Source organism: Hevea brasiliensis, chromosome 9 (assembly GCF_030052815.1).
Source record: "Hevea brasiliensis isolate MT/VB/25A 57/8 chromosome 9, ASM3005281v1, whole genome shotgun sequence".
Classification (NCBI taxonomy): domain Eukaryota; kingdom Viridiplantae; phylum Streptophyta; class Magnoliopsida; order Malpighiales; family Euphorbiaceae; genus Hevea; species Hevea brasiliensis.
The window spans coordinates 39,710,110-39,725,471 of record NC_079501.1 but is presented as its reverse complement, the minus strand read 5'-3'; the positions used below and the strand labels follow the sequence as shown (position 1 = coordinate 39,725,471).

Sequence of the window (15,362 nt, the reverse complement as noted above, 5' to 3'; positions counted from 1 at the left end):
GCAATTTGGGGTACCTTACCTTAAATTTATGAAAATTACTCATCCAAACTCTCAAACTTACTTTTAGCCACCAATACACCATTTCCCACTTTCAAGATGCAAAGAATTCAATCCTTACCAAAGTTATCACCGCTTAGCCTTGGGTCAATTATCCATATCATCAAGCCCAAACCAATTAATCACAAAGAATAATCATGCCTAAATAGACTATAAGGTAATCCATAAACTAAAGTATCTCAAATAATGATGGAAGTAAATGAATGGATTAATGATATCACAATCCCATAGGCAATTCTCCTATTCCAATCTCCACTAATGTAGCAAAACACCATCAAAAGATCAAAAGGACTTCTAAGGGTTGTAATGGGGCTAAGGGGGTGATAATGTGGCTAACAAGAAAAGGATAAAGATAACAAAATATGAGAATAATCAGATTGCTAAAAGATCAAGACACAAAAATTTTTATTTTTATTTTTATTTTTTTTATTTTTTTAGAATCAAAGCTCATTTGGAAGAAGGAACTTTACAACTATTCACCAATGCTAGCATATAATTTTGAAGCTTTTAGAGGGACTACATAAATAACATTGACTTTGAATTATAATTTTCCCTTTCAATTCACCCCCAAACTCATTTCTTTGTGTACTTGGGTGGTGAATTACTTTACATACCATAATTGAATTTGCTAGCTTCCCTTTTTTTTTTTTTTTTTTTTTTTACTTTAGTCACTTCTCCCAACTAATTATTATCATTATTATTATTATTATTATTATTATTATTATTATTATTATTATTATTATTATTATTATTATTATTATTATTATTATTTTTAAGTGTACCTATCACTCAAAGAATTATTCTCATGGAGGGTAGGTAAGTGTTTGGGTTTATGGCTAGGCATTAATGTGGGTTCTAAAGAAATAAGAGGGATAAATATAGGCTCAAATTGGTTCCGAAGGGAAATTTTAAAGTGAGGTTGGCTAAGGCTAAAATATGGGTTTAAAATTCAAAGAATGCCTAGATCATTTCTTTTTCAAGTGTATGCTATGATTTCACCTTGAAAGGTTTAGAAAGATTGTTCTAGGATTGGTGAGACATCAATTAGCTACTTCTCACCCTAGAGTTTTCTCTAAGCACTCAAAGTCAATGCAATTGATTGGGTGACCCTTGGCTAAGAAGATATAAACTAAAGCAAGAATTTAATAACTTTGCATCTATCCAGAACTTTCAATCCATCAAACCCTTCTAAAAGTAAGCTTAATTACTCTTCAAAGCAACTCTTAATCCTCTAAGGACAAGGTAAAATTTATTTTTATGATATGCATGATCCTAAAATGAATGCATAAATCAAATTAAAACTAAGTGTAATCTATATGAAAACTATATGCAAATGTATGTGTATGAGTATAGACATGTGTGTGGTATATGTAAAAGTGTATGGATTATCTATATATGAATGAATGAAATGCAATAAATGAATGAATGAAAATTTTAAAGAAAAATTTAAAAATTTGCAAAAATTTTGCCCTCACCCCCAAACTCAAATGAAACATTGTCCTCAATGTTTAAAATGAATGCAAAGATGGGCAAAATTGTATGAACTAATCAATTAATGAAATATATACAATTAGGGATTAAATTAATATAAGCTCAAGAATTCCAAAATTAGCTCAAAATGATATTAACAATGAAGCTTTAGAGAGAAAAATGTGAAAAGGTAGCCCAAATGTATGAATTTACACGGCTTAAGATGTTGCTTAACCTGTTGCGTAGGGTAAGCAAAAGCATAAGCATTGGCATAAGCACTGGCAGAAGTATTGGCATAAGCATAAATAGTAAAAGGGTAAGCTGTTACCTCTAAATGATGTTAAAGATATGCAGCTCAAAGGAGATTGTGCAACTCATCAATATCAACAAAATTAGGATTGAAGAAAAGATAAAGTGCAAAAATAATGTGCAAGAAGATGAAAAAGTGTAAAGAAATAAGATCTAACAGTTAAATCAAGAATTAAACCAAAAAGCATTCATAGAATAACTATATCCATATCATAAGATAAAATCAAATAAAATAAACTAAAGGAGAGAAGTGCAAATATAATCAGAAAAACTAATTACCAAAGTATTACAACTATTACTAAGGTTTGAAGATTAAAAGAAACAGATTACAAAATAAACCTAAAACAGAAACTAAAACTGAATTGAAGAACTAAAACTAGTAATAAACTACTGTTACTGTTCAAGCTCTGCTATCAAGGCTTTGTTGTTGTACCAGGGTCTGCTTCAGGTTCTGCAGTAGGTTCATTGTGATCTGAAGCTTCAGAAGCAGTTTCCAAATTTTATGTGAGGTCTTTCATTTCTTGAAGCATGTCTTGGCCCCAATGATATAAATTGTTATTAGATTGGGCTAATTTGTTGTAGAGTTCCAACATTTGAAGTTGTTGCTGCTTCTGTTTCATTTTAAGAGATGAAAATCTCTTTTTAAGTTTCTTTTCTAGCTTCTTCTTTTAGTTGACCTGCTGCTGACCCATGGTATCAATTTTGACTTCTAAGCTCTTCAAGGTTGCAAGGATATCTATGGTGTCAGGTGAGGGAATAGATGGTTGGACAGTGAAACTGGCTATTTTAGATTCCAATGATTTTAAGAGGGACAAAATATCTGCTGAAAACTGCGGGGCAGTGGTTGTTTGGGGTTCTGCTGGTGCAAAGGTAGTTGGGCCTGCAATACCACTGGCTTCAGGATGCTGCTGTAACAAAGCATAGGTATGTCCTACTTTCTCACAAACATCCTTGTGTAGCAACATTATGCTGTCTATATATGATTCACCAGACACTGGCAGTAGCTTATATAGACTAGCATCAAAGCTAAATGAATTGGCTATGGCAGTTATATAGCCTCCAAAGACTATACTACCTTTGGTATGCTTTGTGACAATTTGGTGCCAATGAGTAGCTAGGAAATGGGCTGTGCTCACTTGTTTTCTCTCCTTCATACACCACAAGAAAAATAAATCTCTAGCACCCACAATGCTGTTACTGTGTCCCCTTCCTAAAACAGTGTAAGAGATGAATCTATGGAGGTGTTTCAATACATGATCAACTATCCTAGACGCTTTGGCTGTCCTCTGTCTATAATAACCCCCAAAAGGTGCAATGTCTTTCCAAAACTGAACAGGGTCATAGATGGTTTGTTGCCACTCTATATTTTTATAGCTCGAACCCTGAAAACCAAAAATTGCATTCATAGCATCCATGTCTAACTCCCTATCAATGCCAGCACATCGAAAATAGATCACATCCTTATGCTCAGGTACTGTCAATTTGAAATTCAGCCTTAAGGAACTCAAAAATTCCAATGTCAAAACCTTGTACACTGGTTCCCTAATCCTAGCAAACTTAGTCCAGTTGACAGCATCTAAATAGGCAAATACAGAGTCATAAATGACTAATTCTTTTAAAATCTGCTCATCCATATATTTGTTTGCCAAAATAGGTTTAGAAGCTAAACTCTCATAAGCATTTTTCGTATCCATGTCTTTAAAGGCCCAAGGTAATGGAGAAAGTACCTCCTCTATATCATCGACAGATGACGCAGGTGCTGCTAGAGCAGTGGCAGGCAGGGGAGAGTGTAAGGGTGACTGAGGTACAGGGGTTTGAATAGCTGGTGATGGAATTTGCAAGGAGGATCTAGTTCTTTTACTGACTGGTTCAGAGGAAGGTTAAGGTGGAGAGTTTAAGTCCAAAGGAACAGAGGGTGCTCCTTTTCGTTTTCCGACAGTGGCTTTCTTGGGTCTACCTGCAGCCTTTTTAGTTTTACCTTTAGTGTCACACCCTACTCCCCTGTAAGATGTAACTTGATCCCGTAGTATACCTAATGAACTACCGTACTTCTCCTATCGATAATCCATTAAATATACTACAAGGGATTTTAAAAACTTTTCTTACTTCTTTTACAGTGGTGAGCACTATTTACAGGTGTTAAAAACCCTTTTGAACTGAAGTGGTAGAACTAACACATTTGAATTATTTGGAATTTCTGAAAAAAATTTTGGCTGAGTGCCATCTGTATTTTGGATAAAACAGTTCTTCAGAAAACCTGTAAAAAGCACTTCAATATTTTTTCCAAATCTCAACTCCAACAAAATTCAACACAATATTTTTCTCAACTCTATCCACAACAATTTTTCAGTATTTTCAAAGGATGAGATAAAAGAAATATAATACAAATTTTACAAATAAAAATAACTCATAATTCACTTTACACTTCAATGTACAATTTTAATTTACAACTGCTCAAATAATTTACATACATATTATTACATGCATACATCAGACCTATGTACATAGGTATACCTATAATATACCTGGAGCTGATCTGAAAGTGTCTTCAAAGAAACTTACTCACTGCTCTATGCTCTTCTTACCTGCGACAGCATACAAAGCTATCGCTGAGTGGTGAACTCAGTGGTGCACAACTATAATTTAAAACATAGTACAATATACATTGACAAAATTTATAGTAATTAATTTGGAAATCTGAATACTCATCAAATTCCAAAACTCAAAATATTCATTGCCAATAATGTGAATCATTTGTATAAAATGACTTCGATCAAGAAATTCAATTTATCAATTCATAACTAACCATTTAGGTAATCCCAACAAAATCAATTATACATAAGTCATAATTGAAATCACAATTCTTTACCATTCAAAAGCCATTCTGTATCTCAAAAATCATTATGTATCTCAAAAATCATACTGTATCTCAAAAATCATACTGTATCTCAAAACTCATTCTTTATCTCAAAAACCATTCTTTATCTCACTAACTATGCAAGACTAATCCGATAGGGCCATCTTCGATGTGATTCTAACTCCCTATGGTCGGGGAGGTCGAATCAGATTCTAACTCCCTATGGTCGGGGAGGTCGAATCATCATGCACAGTACCATCACAATAATGAATCTTCCGCAAGGGCCATAACGATAAAATAAACTTAGATCTAACCTCAAATCAGAGGAAAATCTAAGCATGTGCACGCACCATGGTAATCAAAACACAACTAACTCCATTGTCTTCTCAACAAATAAGAGAGACGGGTAATAACCTAGTCATGCATCTATAGTGAGATATAAAACAATATCACAATCCTTTTAGTGAGCATAAATCACAATATAATTCGATTCAAAGGCAATTCCAATATCCAATAATTTTTATGCTCAACATAATTCAAATCATAATTTGCATTTTTCCATGAAAATTACCATCACAATTCAAAACATGTTCTATCACAATTTTGCAGAACATAATTTATTCAATCTATAACAATGCTTAATACTTGTGGAAATACCATTTCACAAAGCTAAATTCATACATACTATAACAATTTCAATAATCATTGAATTAAATCCAATGCTTGTTAAACATAATACATGAGAAAAATATGTCATTTAATCATATGAAATTTTCAAAACAAAATCAGTTAAAAACCAGTTGTGAACAAACCTCTGATAATCGTCTCTGATCCGACTCGATGTTTCCTTCCCTTTTCCTGAGTCCTTGCTAACTGAGAAACACAATTTGAAGTGTTTCAGTACTAAAATAAATTGTCTCTAACGATAATGTTCGATAAGTAATTCACTGAAGGCTATTATTTGCTCAATCACCTAATATACCGACCCTCGATGCGTTTTCGGTAAATTAGGTTTTAGTGTCATTAATATGTCACATTCGATAGGGTTTTAGGGTTGGTACGTTTTACCAAACTCATTTCCTTGTTTAGTGCATTTTAATGCAACTTGCTAGATTCCGGGATACTAGTTTGACCTAGTCGGACGACCTAGTTCCCTCGGTTTTCGGGTTCGGTCAAAACTACAAACTTGTAGATCTTTGTCTTATGGAACGCGGAGCAAAATTTTAGGTCAATCCGAGTTATGTAGACCAAGTTATCGTCATTTTACTATTGCTGGTCAAATGGCATCAAATTTGGTCATTTTTGGTCAATTTTGGTCAACTTTGGTTCGGCCAGTTTTTGGACCCGAACTTGTGCAAGCTGTTTGACATACTTATGGTCATTTCTGGGCTTTGGTGTCTTCATAAGACTTGTAGGTATGGGTCTTAACTATTCGTGGTTAAACTTTCAGGTCAATTGGACCTATTTTGAGTGAGTTATGGCCTAAACACTAACTGCTGCCCAATTGGTCAATTTTTAGGTTTCAATTGCACTTAATCCGAATTGGTCATTTTTCATGCCACCTTGCAAGCAGAATTTTGGTATGCTTTCTCAATGAAAGTTGGCACATTTTGTGCCTAGTTTCACCTCCAATTGGTCTCATACCAATTGAGGTTACACATTTAAAGTTATAGGCTAAAATGCATACTGCCTTAATCACATTGCTTAAACATACATCAATTACACCCTTACCTTACTATATGTTCACTTCCCTTACCAATTCTGTTTTGGTACATTACCAAAACCATATTCCACTTCACTTTAATATCCCTTTGGGCAGATTACAATTATCCTTAATACAACAATTAAAACTCAAATTTACAAAGTCTAAGCACAATCACATATACACCTAAACATTACTCATTCTTACATACACTTTACACAATCAATCTATATACATATCCATCAATCCTTAATGTCAATATTCTGCCAATACCTTCATGAAAACATACATTTATCCAAGAGTCCCAAGGCTGCCGAAAATGTTCCTCAATACCAAAGTGTCCTATAATTCATCAATTTCCATTCCAAGTGCAAAATCACCATATACATATGGAATAATTTACTAGGATATTAAATCACCCTAATCAACATCATTTCTCATCCAATATATGTATAAATATTTCCTTAAATACATAACTCCATGGCTGTCCAAAATGAACATATCAATAACTTCTCAAACTTGAAAATTTTCTTCACAAATCCAACACCCATAACATGTACACAAAGTTTAACAAAACAATATTCAAAAAATGTAAACTTACCTATGGTTGGAACTTGCTAAACCTTGATTAAACTTCTTGATTTTGGTATCAAACTCTTCCTTATGATGTGTAGACAATTTTTAATGAAGAAATCTAGGTGATTGGAAGTAAAATGAAGGAGGTTAATGAAGCTTTTTCAATTTGCGGCCATGGAGGTTTTTGGAGAAATTCATTCGGCCATGGTAAATTCCCAAGCTTGAAGATGAAATGGCAGATTGTATAATGGGTGTACATCTGCCCCTTTAGTCCTTAATTAAATCCCTAGTGGTCCACTCACCAAATTTAAATCATATAATATGTTAAATGTGTTAATTACACACTTTCACTCCACTTTTGGCTATTTACATTAGGTACCACCAAATTAATTTTTCATTTTATTTTCTAAGTGTAATATTATTTATTTTTAATGGAAATTTAGGTCAAAAGACAATTCGGGGTGTCAAATGACCACAATGCCCCTGTTCGGGTTGCATTCCCGATTTTTCGGTAACACCGGATTTTGTCCATTTTTCGATTTCTCACTTTTCTTTGTACTAATTATTTAATTTTTCTTTGATATTTCTAATGATATTTATACTTCAATAAATATTTATTGGAGTCCTAAAAATATTTTCCAGGGTTCCCTGCAGTCTAGGGTTAGTCAACGGTCCACGCCGTGACTTCCCGATGCGGTCACCCATCGCTAGGGTTTTCGGCTCGCTTAACTTGGTTACATTTATTTGCTATTATTTTTCCTTTGTTTTTCTTGTATTTTATTTTCTTGTATTTCATTATTTAATGTCTCGTCACTCATATCGAAGTGTAGTTCTAGGCATCCTAGCTGTCCGGACAACACTGGTCACCGGAACAGTAGAATGCACTACCGAACTTAGGGGTGTTACAATTCTCCCCCCCTTAAATAAATTTCGTCTCGAAATTTTACTTGGCATTAGTCTCTGAACAGCTGTGGGTGCTGTCTCCTCATATCCTCTTCACGTTCCCAAGTAGCTTCCTGGCCTGAATGATGGTTCCACAGCACTTTAACCAGGTGTATCTGTTTATTCCTTAGCTGCTTCACCTCATATGCCAGAATTTTTTTATGGGTTCTTCCTCATATGAGAGGTCTGGATTTACCTCAATCTCTTCAACTGATAGTACATGAGATGGGTCAGATCTGTACCTCCTTAACATGGATACATGGAAGACACTGTGTATCTTTGCTAGCTCTGGAGGTAATGCCAACCGATATGCCAAAGGACCCACTCTTTCTAGAACCTCATATGGTCCAATGAAACGAGGACTCAGTTTCCCCTTTCTGCCAAATCTCATAATTCTCTTCCAAGGAGAAACTTTGAGGAATACCTTATCACCCACTGCATACTCAATATCTCTTATTTTCAAACCCACATTGTACTTCTGACGGTTTGATGAAGCCTTGAGTCTATCTCTAATCAATCTGATCTTTTCCTCTGTCTGCTGAACAATTTCTGGCCCAATCATCTTCCTTTCACCTACTTCATCCCAACATAAGGGAGTTCTGCACTTCCTACCATACAAAGCTTCATATGGAGGCATCCCAATGCTTGATTGGTAGCTGTTGTTATAAGCAAACTCAATCAAAGGCAAGTGTGTATCCCAACTACCTTCAAATTCAATCACACAAGCCCGTAGCATATCCTCCAATATCTGAATAACCCTCTCAGACTGGCCATCTGTCTGCGGGTGGAATCTTTGTCTTTGAAGTTCAATCTAGTTCCTAGGGCTCTCTCAAGACTACCCTAATCTATAAGTGAACCTAGGATCCTGTCGAGATACAATTGATACTGCACTCCATGCAATTTTACAATCTCATATATGTACAATCCGCCAATCTTTCTGTGCTATAGTCCATCCGATCGGCAAAAGTGAGCAGACTTGGTTAGTCTCACAATTATAACCTATACTGCATCATGACTATTCAGTGTCCTCAGAAATATCAACACAATATCCATAGTTATCTATTCCCTTACAATGTTTCATAGGGTGCCACTTGTATGCTAGCTTGACACTTATTAATGTATACAAATTCTGTTAGTGGGATGTATCTGTCCCATCTCCTCTCGGATTCAATGACACAAGTTCTCGATATATTCTTGAGGGCTTATCACATTTTACAGGTTATTTTTATCATTTTATTTCATTATTTATAGGAACTCAATGAGTTTCCGAATTTACCTGAATTACTTGTTTCAATTGTCCTTCCATGCGAGGATGATACATTGTCTTGATATCTCTAAGCTTATAGCAATTACTGTGGTACAGGTAGTTCACATTATTGTAACCGAGTTACTGACTCCAGCTACCTTACAAGTGTAGTCTTTCGACAGGCTAGTTCTGAAGTTTCAAATTTCTGACTAAAATTTTCACATTTATTTCCAGTAATAGTTCCCTATTCGGGTGCAACTGTATCAATTTATAGATTACTTACAAATATTCTTACTTATTGTACCACAAGGAAGCACGTAGCTCTACACAATAATCCCGTGTCGGTACTGTAATCTGCAGCTTACAATACAAACATCGAGAACATTATATAGTCACTACGTTATAACCTCTGGACTAGGTTTTCTAACATCTTATCTTTCTTATCCCAAACCGATTCTGATTACAATTTCCTTTGACAATTACTAACAGTAACATCTTTGCCCTCATCTAGAGCAATTCTATTACTGTAACTTACTTTTAGATCCTCTTGCCTTACATTAAGTAGGCTCGCCATTTAGCTTTATAATTTATGGTATGTTAGAAAATACTTTTAGCTACAATTCTTCCAAAATTAATGTCAATCATACTTGTTATTGTAGTTTTGATCCTAAAAGACTAGTCACTAACGCATCAAAATTCATTTCCATGTAAAGGAATAACAACAGAACATATAGTTCTGACACTAACACATAACTAAGTAGTGCTGGGATCAAATAATAACTAATTGTTTCTTTCAAAAATTAAGAACTTACCAGCAGCTACATCTGAAGTTTCTGCTCTTTCTCCTTGGTGCATAGTGGACGCTCTGACTGGTGCGCTACTATATTAGGGCTGATTCACTGTGTTATAGTGGTGAAGAGTACCAACTCTATTTCTATCTTGACTCTGACTGACAGTCTGTGAATTCCGGAGAGTAGATCGAGGTGGTTTAGTACAATCTTTAGCAAAGTGTCCAAGTTTTCCACAATTGTAGCAGGCTCCAGAGGCCTTATAGCATATCCCACCATGATATCTTCCACAAGTTTCACATTGGCGGGGAGGGTAGGAACTTCTGGTTGTTCGACAAATGGACCTTGGTGGTCTCTGTCTTAATGATCCACCTTTATCGTATCCCTGAGTTCGGGGTTCCTCAAATTCTTTTCTCTTTCTCAATTTACTGTTCGAGCTCTGACCCATAGGTTTCTCCCTCTTTTCCATTTCACACAGCCCTTGTGGGGTTGGAGTGCAGATTTGGGCTTGGGTGTGATTATCAGCCATTTGTTGAAAGAAAGTGGCCATTTGCTGGGCCATTTGTGCAGTAATTTGTACCGGTAAAACTGGTACAGTCAGACCTTTGACACTTTGTGGAGCTGGGGCCTCAGCTTGTTCTTCTGCCATCACAGACTGTTCTATTGTCTCATTCTTCTCTTCCATATCTTTTCACAATATTGTCTATTCCTGTACAACCAACATAAAGAGATTCCTCTCCATTAGTTCATATTTATGATGTAAATGTACTATATGTATCAAACATTTGAGCAGTTGTAGTTCTGACAAAAAGATTTCAAATTCACAGTTCGAAATTCACTTTAAAACCATTGCTCTGATACCACTAAAACATGTCACACCCTACTCCCCTGTAAGATGTAACATGATCCCGTAGTATACCTAATGAACTACCGTACTTCTCCTACCGATAATCCATTAAATATACTACAAGGGATTTTAAAAACTTTTCTTACTTCTTTTACAGTGGTGAGCACTATTTACAGGTGTTAAAAACCCTTTTGAACTGAAGTGGTAGAACTAACACATTTGAATTATTTGGAATTTCTGAAAAAAATTTTGGCAGAGTGCCATCTGTATTTTGGATAAAACAGTTCTTCAGAAAACCTGTAAAAAGCACTTCAATATTTTTTCCAAATCTCAACTCCAACAAAATTCAACACAATATTTTTCTCAACTCAATCCACAACAATTTTTTAGTATTTTCAAAGGATGAGATAAAAGAAATATAATACAAATTTTACAAATTAAAATAACTCATAATTCACTTTACACTTCAATGTACAATTTTAATTTACAACTGCTCAAATAATTTACATACATATTATTACATGCATACATCAGACCTATGTACATAGGTATACCTATAATATACCTGGAGCTGATCTGAAAGTGTCTTCAAAGAAACTTAATCACTGCTCTATGCTCTTCTTACCTGCGACAGCATACAAAGCTATCACTGAGTGGTGAACTCAGTGGTGCACAACTATAATTTAAAACATAGTACTATATACGTTGACAAAATTTATAGTAAATAATTTGGAAATCTGAATACTCATCAAATTCCAAAACTCAAAATATTCATTGCCAATAATGTGAATCATTTGTATAAAATGACTTCGATCATGAAATTCAATTTATCAATTCATAACTAACCATTTAGGTAATCCCAACAAAATCAATTATACATAAGTCATAATTGAAATCACAATTCTTTACCATTCAAAAGCCATTCTGTATCTCAAAAATCATTATGTATCTCAAAAATCATAATCAGTATCTCAAAATCATCATCAGATCTCAAAACTCATTCTTTATCTCAAAAACCATTCTTTATCTCACTAACTATGCAAGACTAATCCGATAGGGCCATCTTCGATGTGATTCTAACTCCCTATGGTCGGGGAGGTCGAATCATCGTGCACAGTACCATCACAATAATGAATCTTCTGCAAGGGCCATAACGATAAAATAAACTTAGATCTAACTTCAAATCAGATGAAAATCTAAGCCTATGCACGCACCATGTTAATCAAAACACAACTAACTCCATTGTCTTCTCAACAAATGAGAGAGACGGGTAATAACCTAGTCAAGCATCTATAGTGAGATATAAAACAATATCACAATCCTTTTAGTGAGCATAAATCACAAAATAATTCGATTTAAAGTCAATTCCAATATCCAATAATTTTTATGCTCAACACAATTCAAATCATAATTTGCATTTTTCCATGAAAATTACCATCACAATTCAAAACATGTTCTATCACAATTTTCCAGAACATAATTTATTCAATCTATAACAATGCTTAATACTTGTGGAAATACCATTTCACAAAGCTAAATTCATACATACTATAACAATTTCAATAATCATTGAATTAAATCCAATGCTTGTTAAACATAATACATGAGAAAAACATATCATTTAGTCATATGAAATTTTCAAAACAAAATCAGTTAAAAACCAGTTGTGCACAAACCTCTGATAACTGTCTCCTGGTCTGGACTCAGTGTTTCCTTCCCTTTTCCTGAGTCCTTGCTAACTGAGAAACACAATTTGAAGTGTTTCAGTATTAAAATAAATTGTCTCTAACGATAATGTTCGATAAGTAATTCACTGAAGGCTATTATTTGCTCAATCACCTAATATACCGACCCTCGATGCGTTTTAGGTAAATTAGGTTTTAGTGTCATTAATATGTCACATTCGATAGGGTTTTAGGGTTGGTACGTTTTACCAAACTCATTTCCTTGTTTAGTGCATTTTAATGCAACTTGCTGGATTCCGGGATACTAGTTTGACCTAGTCGGACGACCTAGTTTCCTCGGTTTTCGGGTTTCAGTCAAAACTACAAACTTGTAGATCTTTGTCTTATGGAACACGGGGCAAACTTTTAGGTCAATCCGAGTTATGTAGACCATGTTATGGTCATTTTACTATTGCTGGTCAAATGGCATCAAATTTGGTCATTTTTGGTCAATTTTGGTCAACTTTGGTTCGGCCAGTTTTTGGACCCGAACTTGTGCAAGCTGTTTGACATACTTATGGTCATTTCTGGGCTTTGGTGTCTTCATTAGACTTGTAGGTATGGGTCTTATCTATTCATGGTTGAAATTTCAGGTCAATTGGACCTGTTTTGAGTGAGTTATGGCCTAAACACTAACTGCTGCCCAATTGGTCAATTTTTAGGTTTCAATTGCACTTAATCCGAATTGGTCATTTTTCATGCCAACTTGCAAGCAGAATTTTTGTATGCTTTCTCAATGAAAGTTGGCACATTTTGTGCCTAGTTTCACCTCCAATTGGTCTCATACCAATTGAGGTTACACATTTAAAGTTATAGGCTAAAATGCATACTGCCTTAATCACATTGCTTAAACATACATCAATTACACCCTTACCTTACTATATGTTCACTTCCCTTACCAATTCTGCTTTGGTACATTACCAAAACCATATTCCACTTCACTTTAATATCACTTTGGGCAGATTACAATTATCCTTAATACAGCAATTAAAACTCAAATTTACAAAGTCTAAGTACAATCACATATACACCTAAACATTACTCATTCTTACATACACTTTACACAATCAATCTATATACATATCCATCAATCCTTAATGTCAATATTCTGCCAATACCTTCATGAACACATACATTTATCCAAGAGTCCGAAGGCTGCTGAAAATGTTCCTCAATACCAAAGTGTCCTACAATTCATCAATTTCCATTCCAAGTGCAAAATCACCATATACATATGGAATAATTTACTAGGATATTAAATCACCCTAATCAACATCATTTCTCATCAAATATATGTATAAATATTTCCTTAAATACATAACTCCATGGCTGTCCAAAATGAACATATCAATAACTTCTCAAACTTGAAAATTTTCTTCACAAATCCAACACCCATAACATGTACACAAAGTTTAACAAAACAATATTCAAAAAATGTAAACTTACCTATGGTTGGAACTTGCTAAACCTTGATTAAAATTCTTAATTTTGGTATCAAACTCTTCCTTATGATGTGTAGACAATCTTTAATGAAGAAATCTAGGTGATTGGAAGTAAAATGAAGGAAGTTAATGGAGCTTTTTCAATTTGCGGCCATGGAGGTTTTTGGAGAAATTCATTCGGCCATGGTAAATTCCCAAGCTTGAAGATGAAATGGCAGATTGTATAATGGGTGTACACCTGCCCCTTTAGTCCTTAATTAAATCCCTAGTGGTCCACTAACCAAATTTAAATCATATAATATGTTAAATGTGTTAATTACACAATTTCACTCCACTTTTGGCTATTTACATTAGGTACCACCAAATTAATTTTTCATTTTATTTTCTAAGTGTAATATTATTTATTTTTAATGGACATTTAGGTCAAAAGACAACTCGGGGTGTCAAATGACCATAATGCCCCTGTTCGGGTTGCATTCCCAATTTTTCGGTAACATCGGGTTTTGTCCGATTTTCGATTTCTCACTTTTCTTTGTACTAATTATTTAATTTTTCTTTGATATTTCTAATGATATTTATACTTCAATAAATATTTATTGGAGTCCTAAAAATATTTTCCAGAGTTCCCCGCAGTCCAGGGTTAGTCAATGGTCCACGCTGTGACTTCCCGATGCGGTCACCCATCGCTAGGGTTTTCGGCTCGCTTAACTTGGTTACATTTCTTTGCTATTATTTTTCCTTTGTTTTTCTTATATTTCCTTTTCTTGTATTTCATTATTTAATGTCTCCTCACTCATATCGAAGTGTAGTTCTAGGCATCCTAGCTGTCCGGACAACACTGGTCACCGGAACAATAGAACGCACTACCGAACTTAGGGGTGTTACATTTAGATTTGGTTTGAGTTGGCGCAGGTTCAGACATTGGTTCTTGGAACGAAGTTTCAAAAATGGGTGTTTCATTTTGTGGCTCAGTTTGTGGCGAGAAGGGGGTCGGCGGAATGAGAGTTGGTGTTTGGCCCTGGGGTAGTGGTGGTGTTTGCGGTGGTGGTGATTGAGGTAGCGATAGTGTTTGCGGTGGTGGCGATTGAGGTAGCGGTGGACTGGGACTGGGGTTAGGGTTTGTGGGTAGAGAAGATGGAATACCCATTTTCGATCTAACAGAGCGTCGATATTTTCTGGGTTTGGGTTTGTGGGTGGACCACATCTTGGTTCTCCCCATTTAATGAAGAGAAATAAACTTTTCAGATTCCCTAAAAATGCCGAAAAAAATGGTGTGGGAAGGGAGTCGGCGGAATGAAGCTGTAGTTTATCGGGAGTTTGGGCGGGGACTTCATAAAAATGGCGGAAGTTTTGGGCTTTTTATAATGTGGGGCAGATATCTAGTAATTTGGGTTATGCTTGG

General features: G+C 35.0%; 1 protein-coding gene across 1 annotated transcript; it reads right to left on the bottom strand.

Annotated features, from left to right (window-relative positions):
• Positions 1-2,504: 2,504 nt before the first annotated feature.
• LOC110637091 (pollen-specific leucine-rich repeat extensin-like protein 2) lies at positions 2,505-15,107 on the bottom strand. Its single transcript, XM_058152235.1, has 4 exons — positions 14,846-15,107; positions 3,564-3,700; positions 3,090-3,218; positions 2,505-2,744 (listed from the first exon to the last, which is right to left on the bottom strand). The coding sequence occupies exons 1-4, from the start codon at positions 15,105-15,107 to the stop codon at positions 2,505-2,507; spliced, it is 768 nt and encodes a 255-aa protein (XP_058008218.1).
• Between the last annotated feature and the right edge of the window lie 255 nt (positions 15,108-15,362).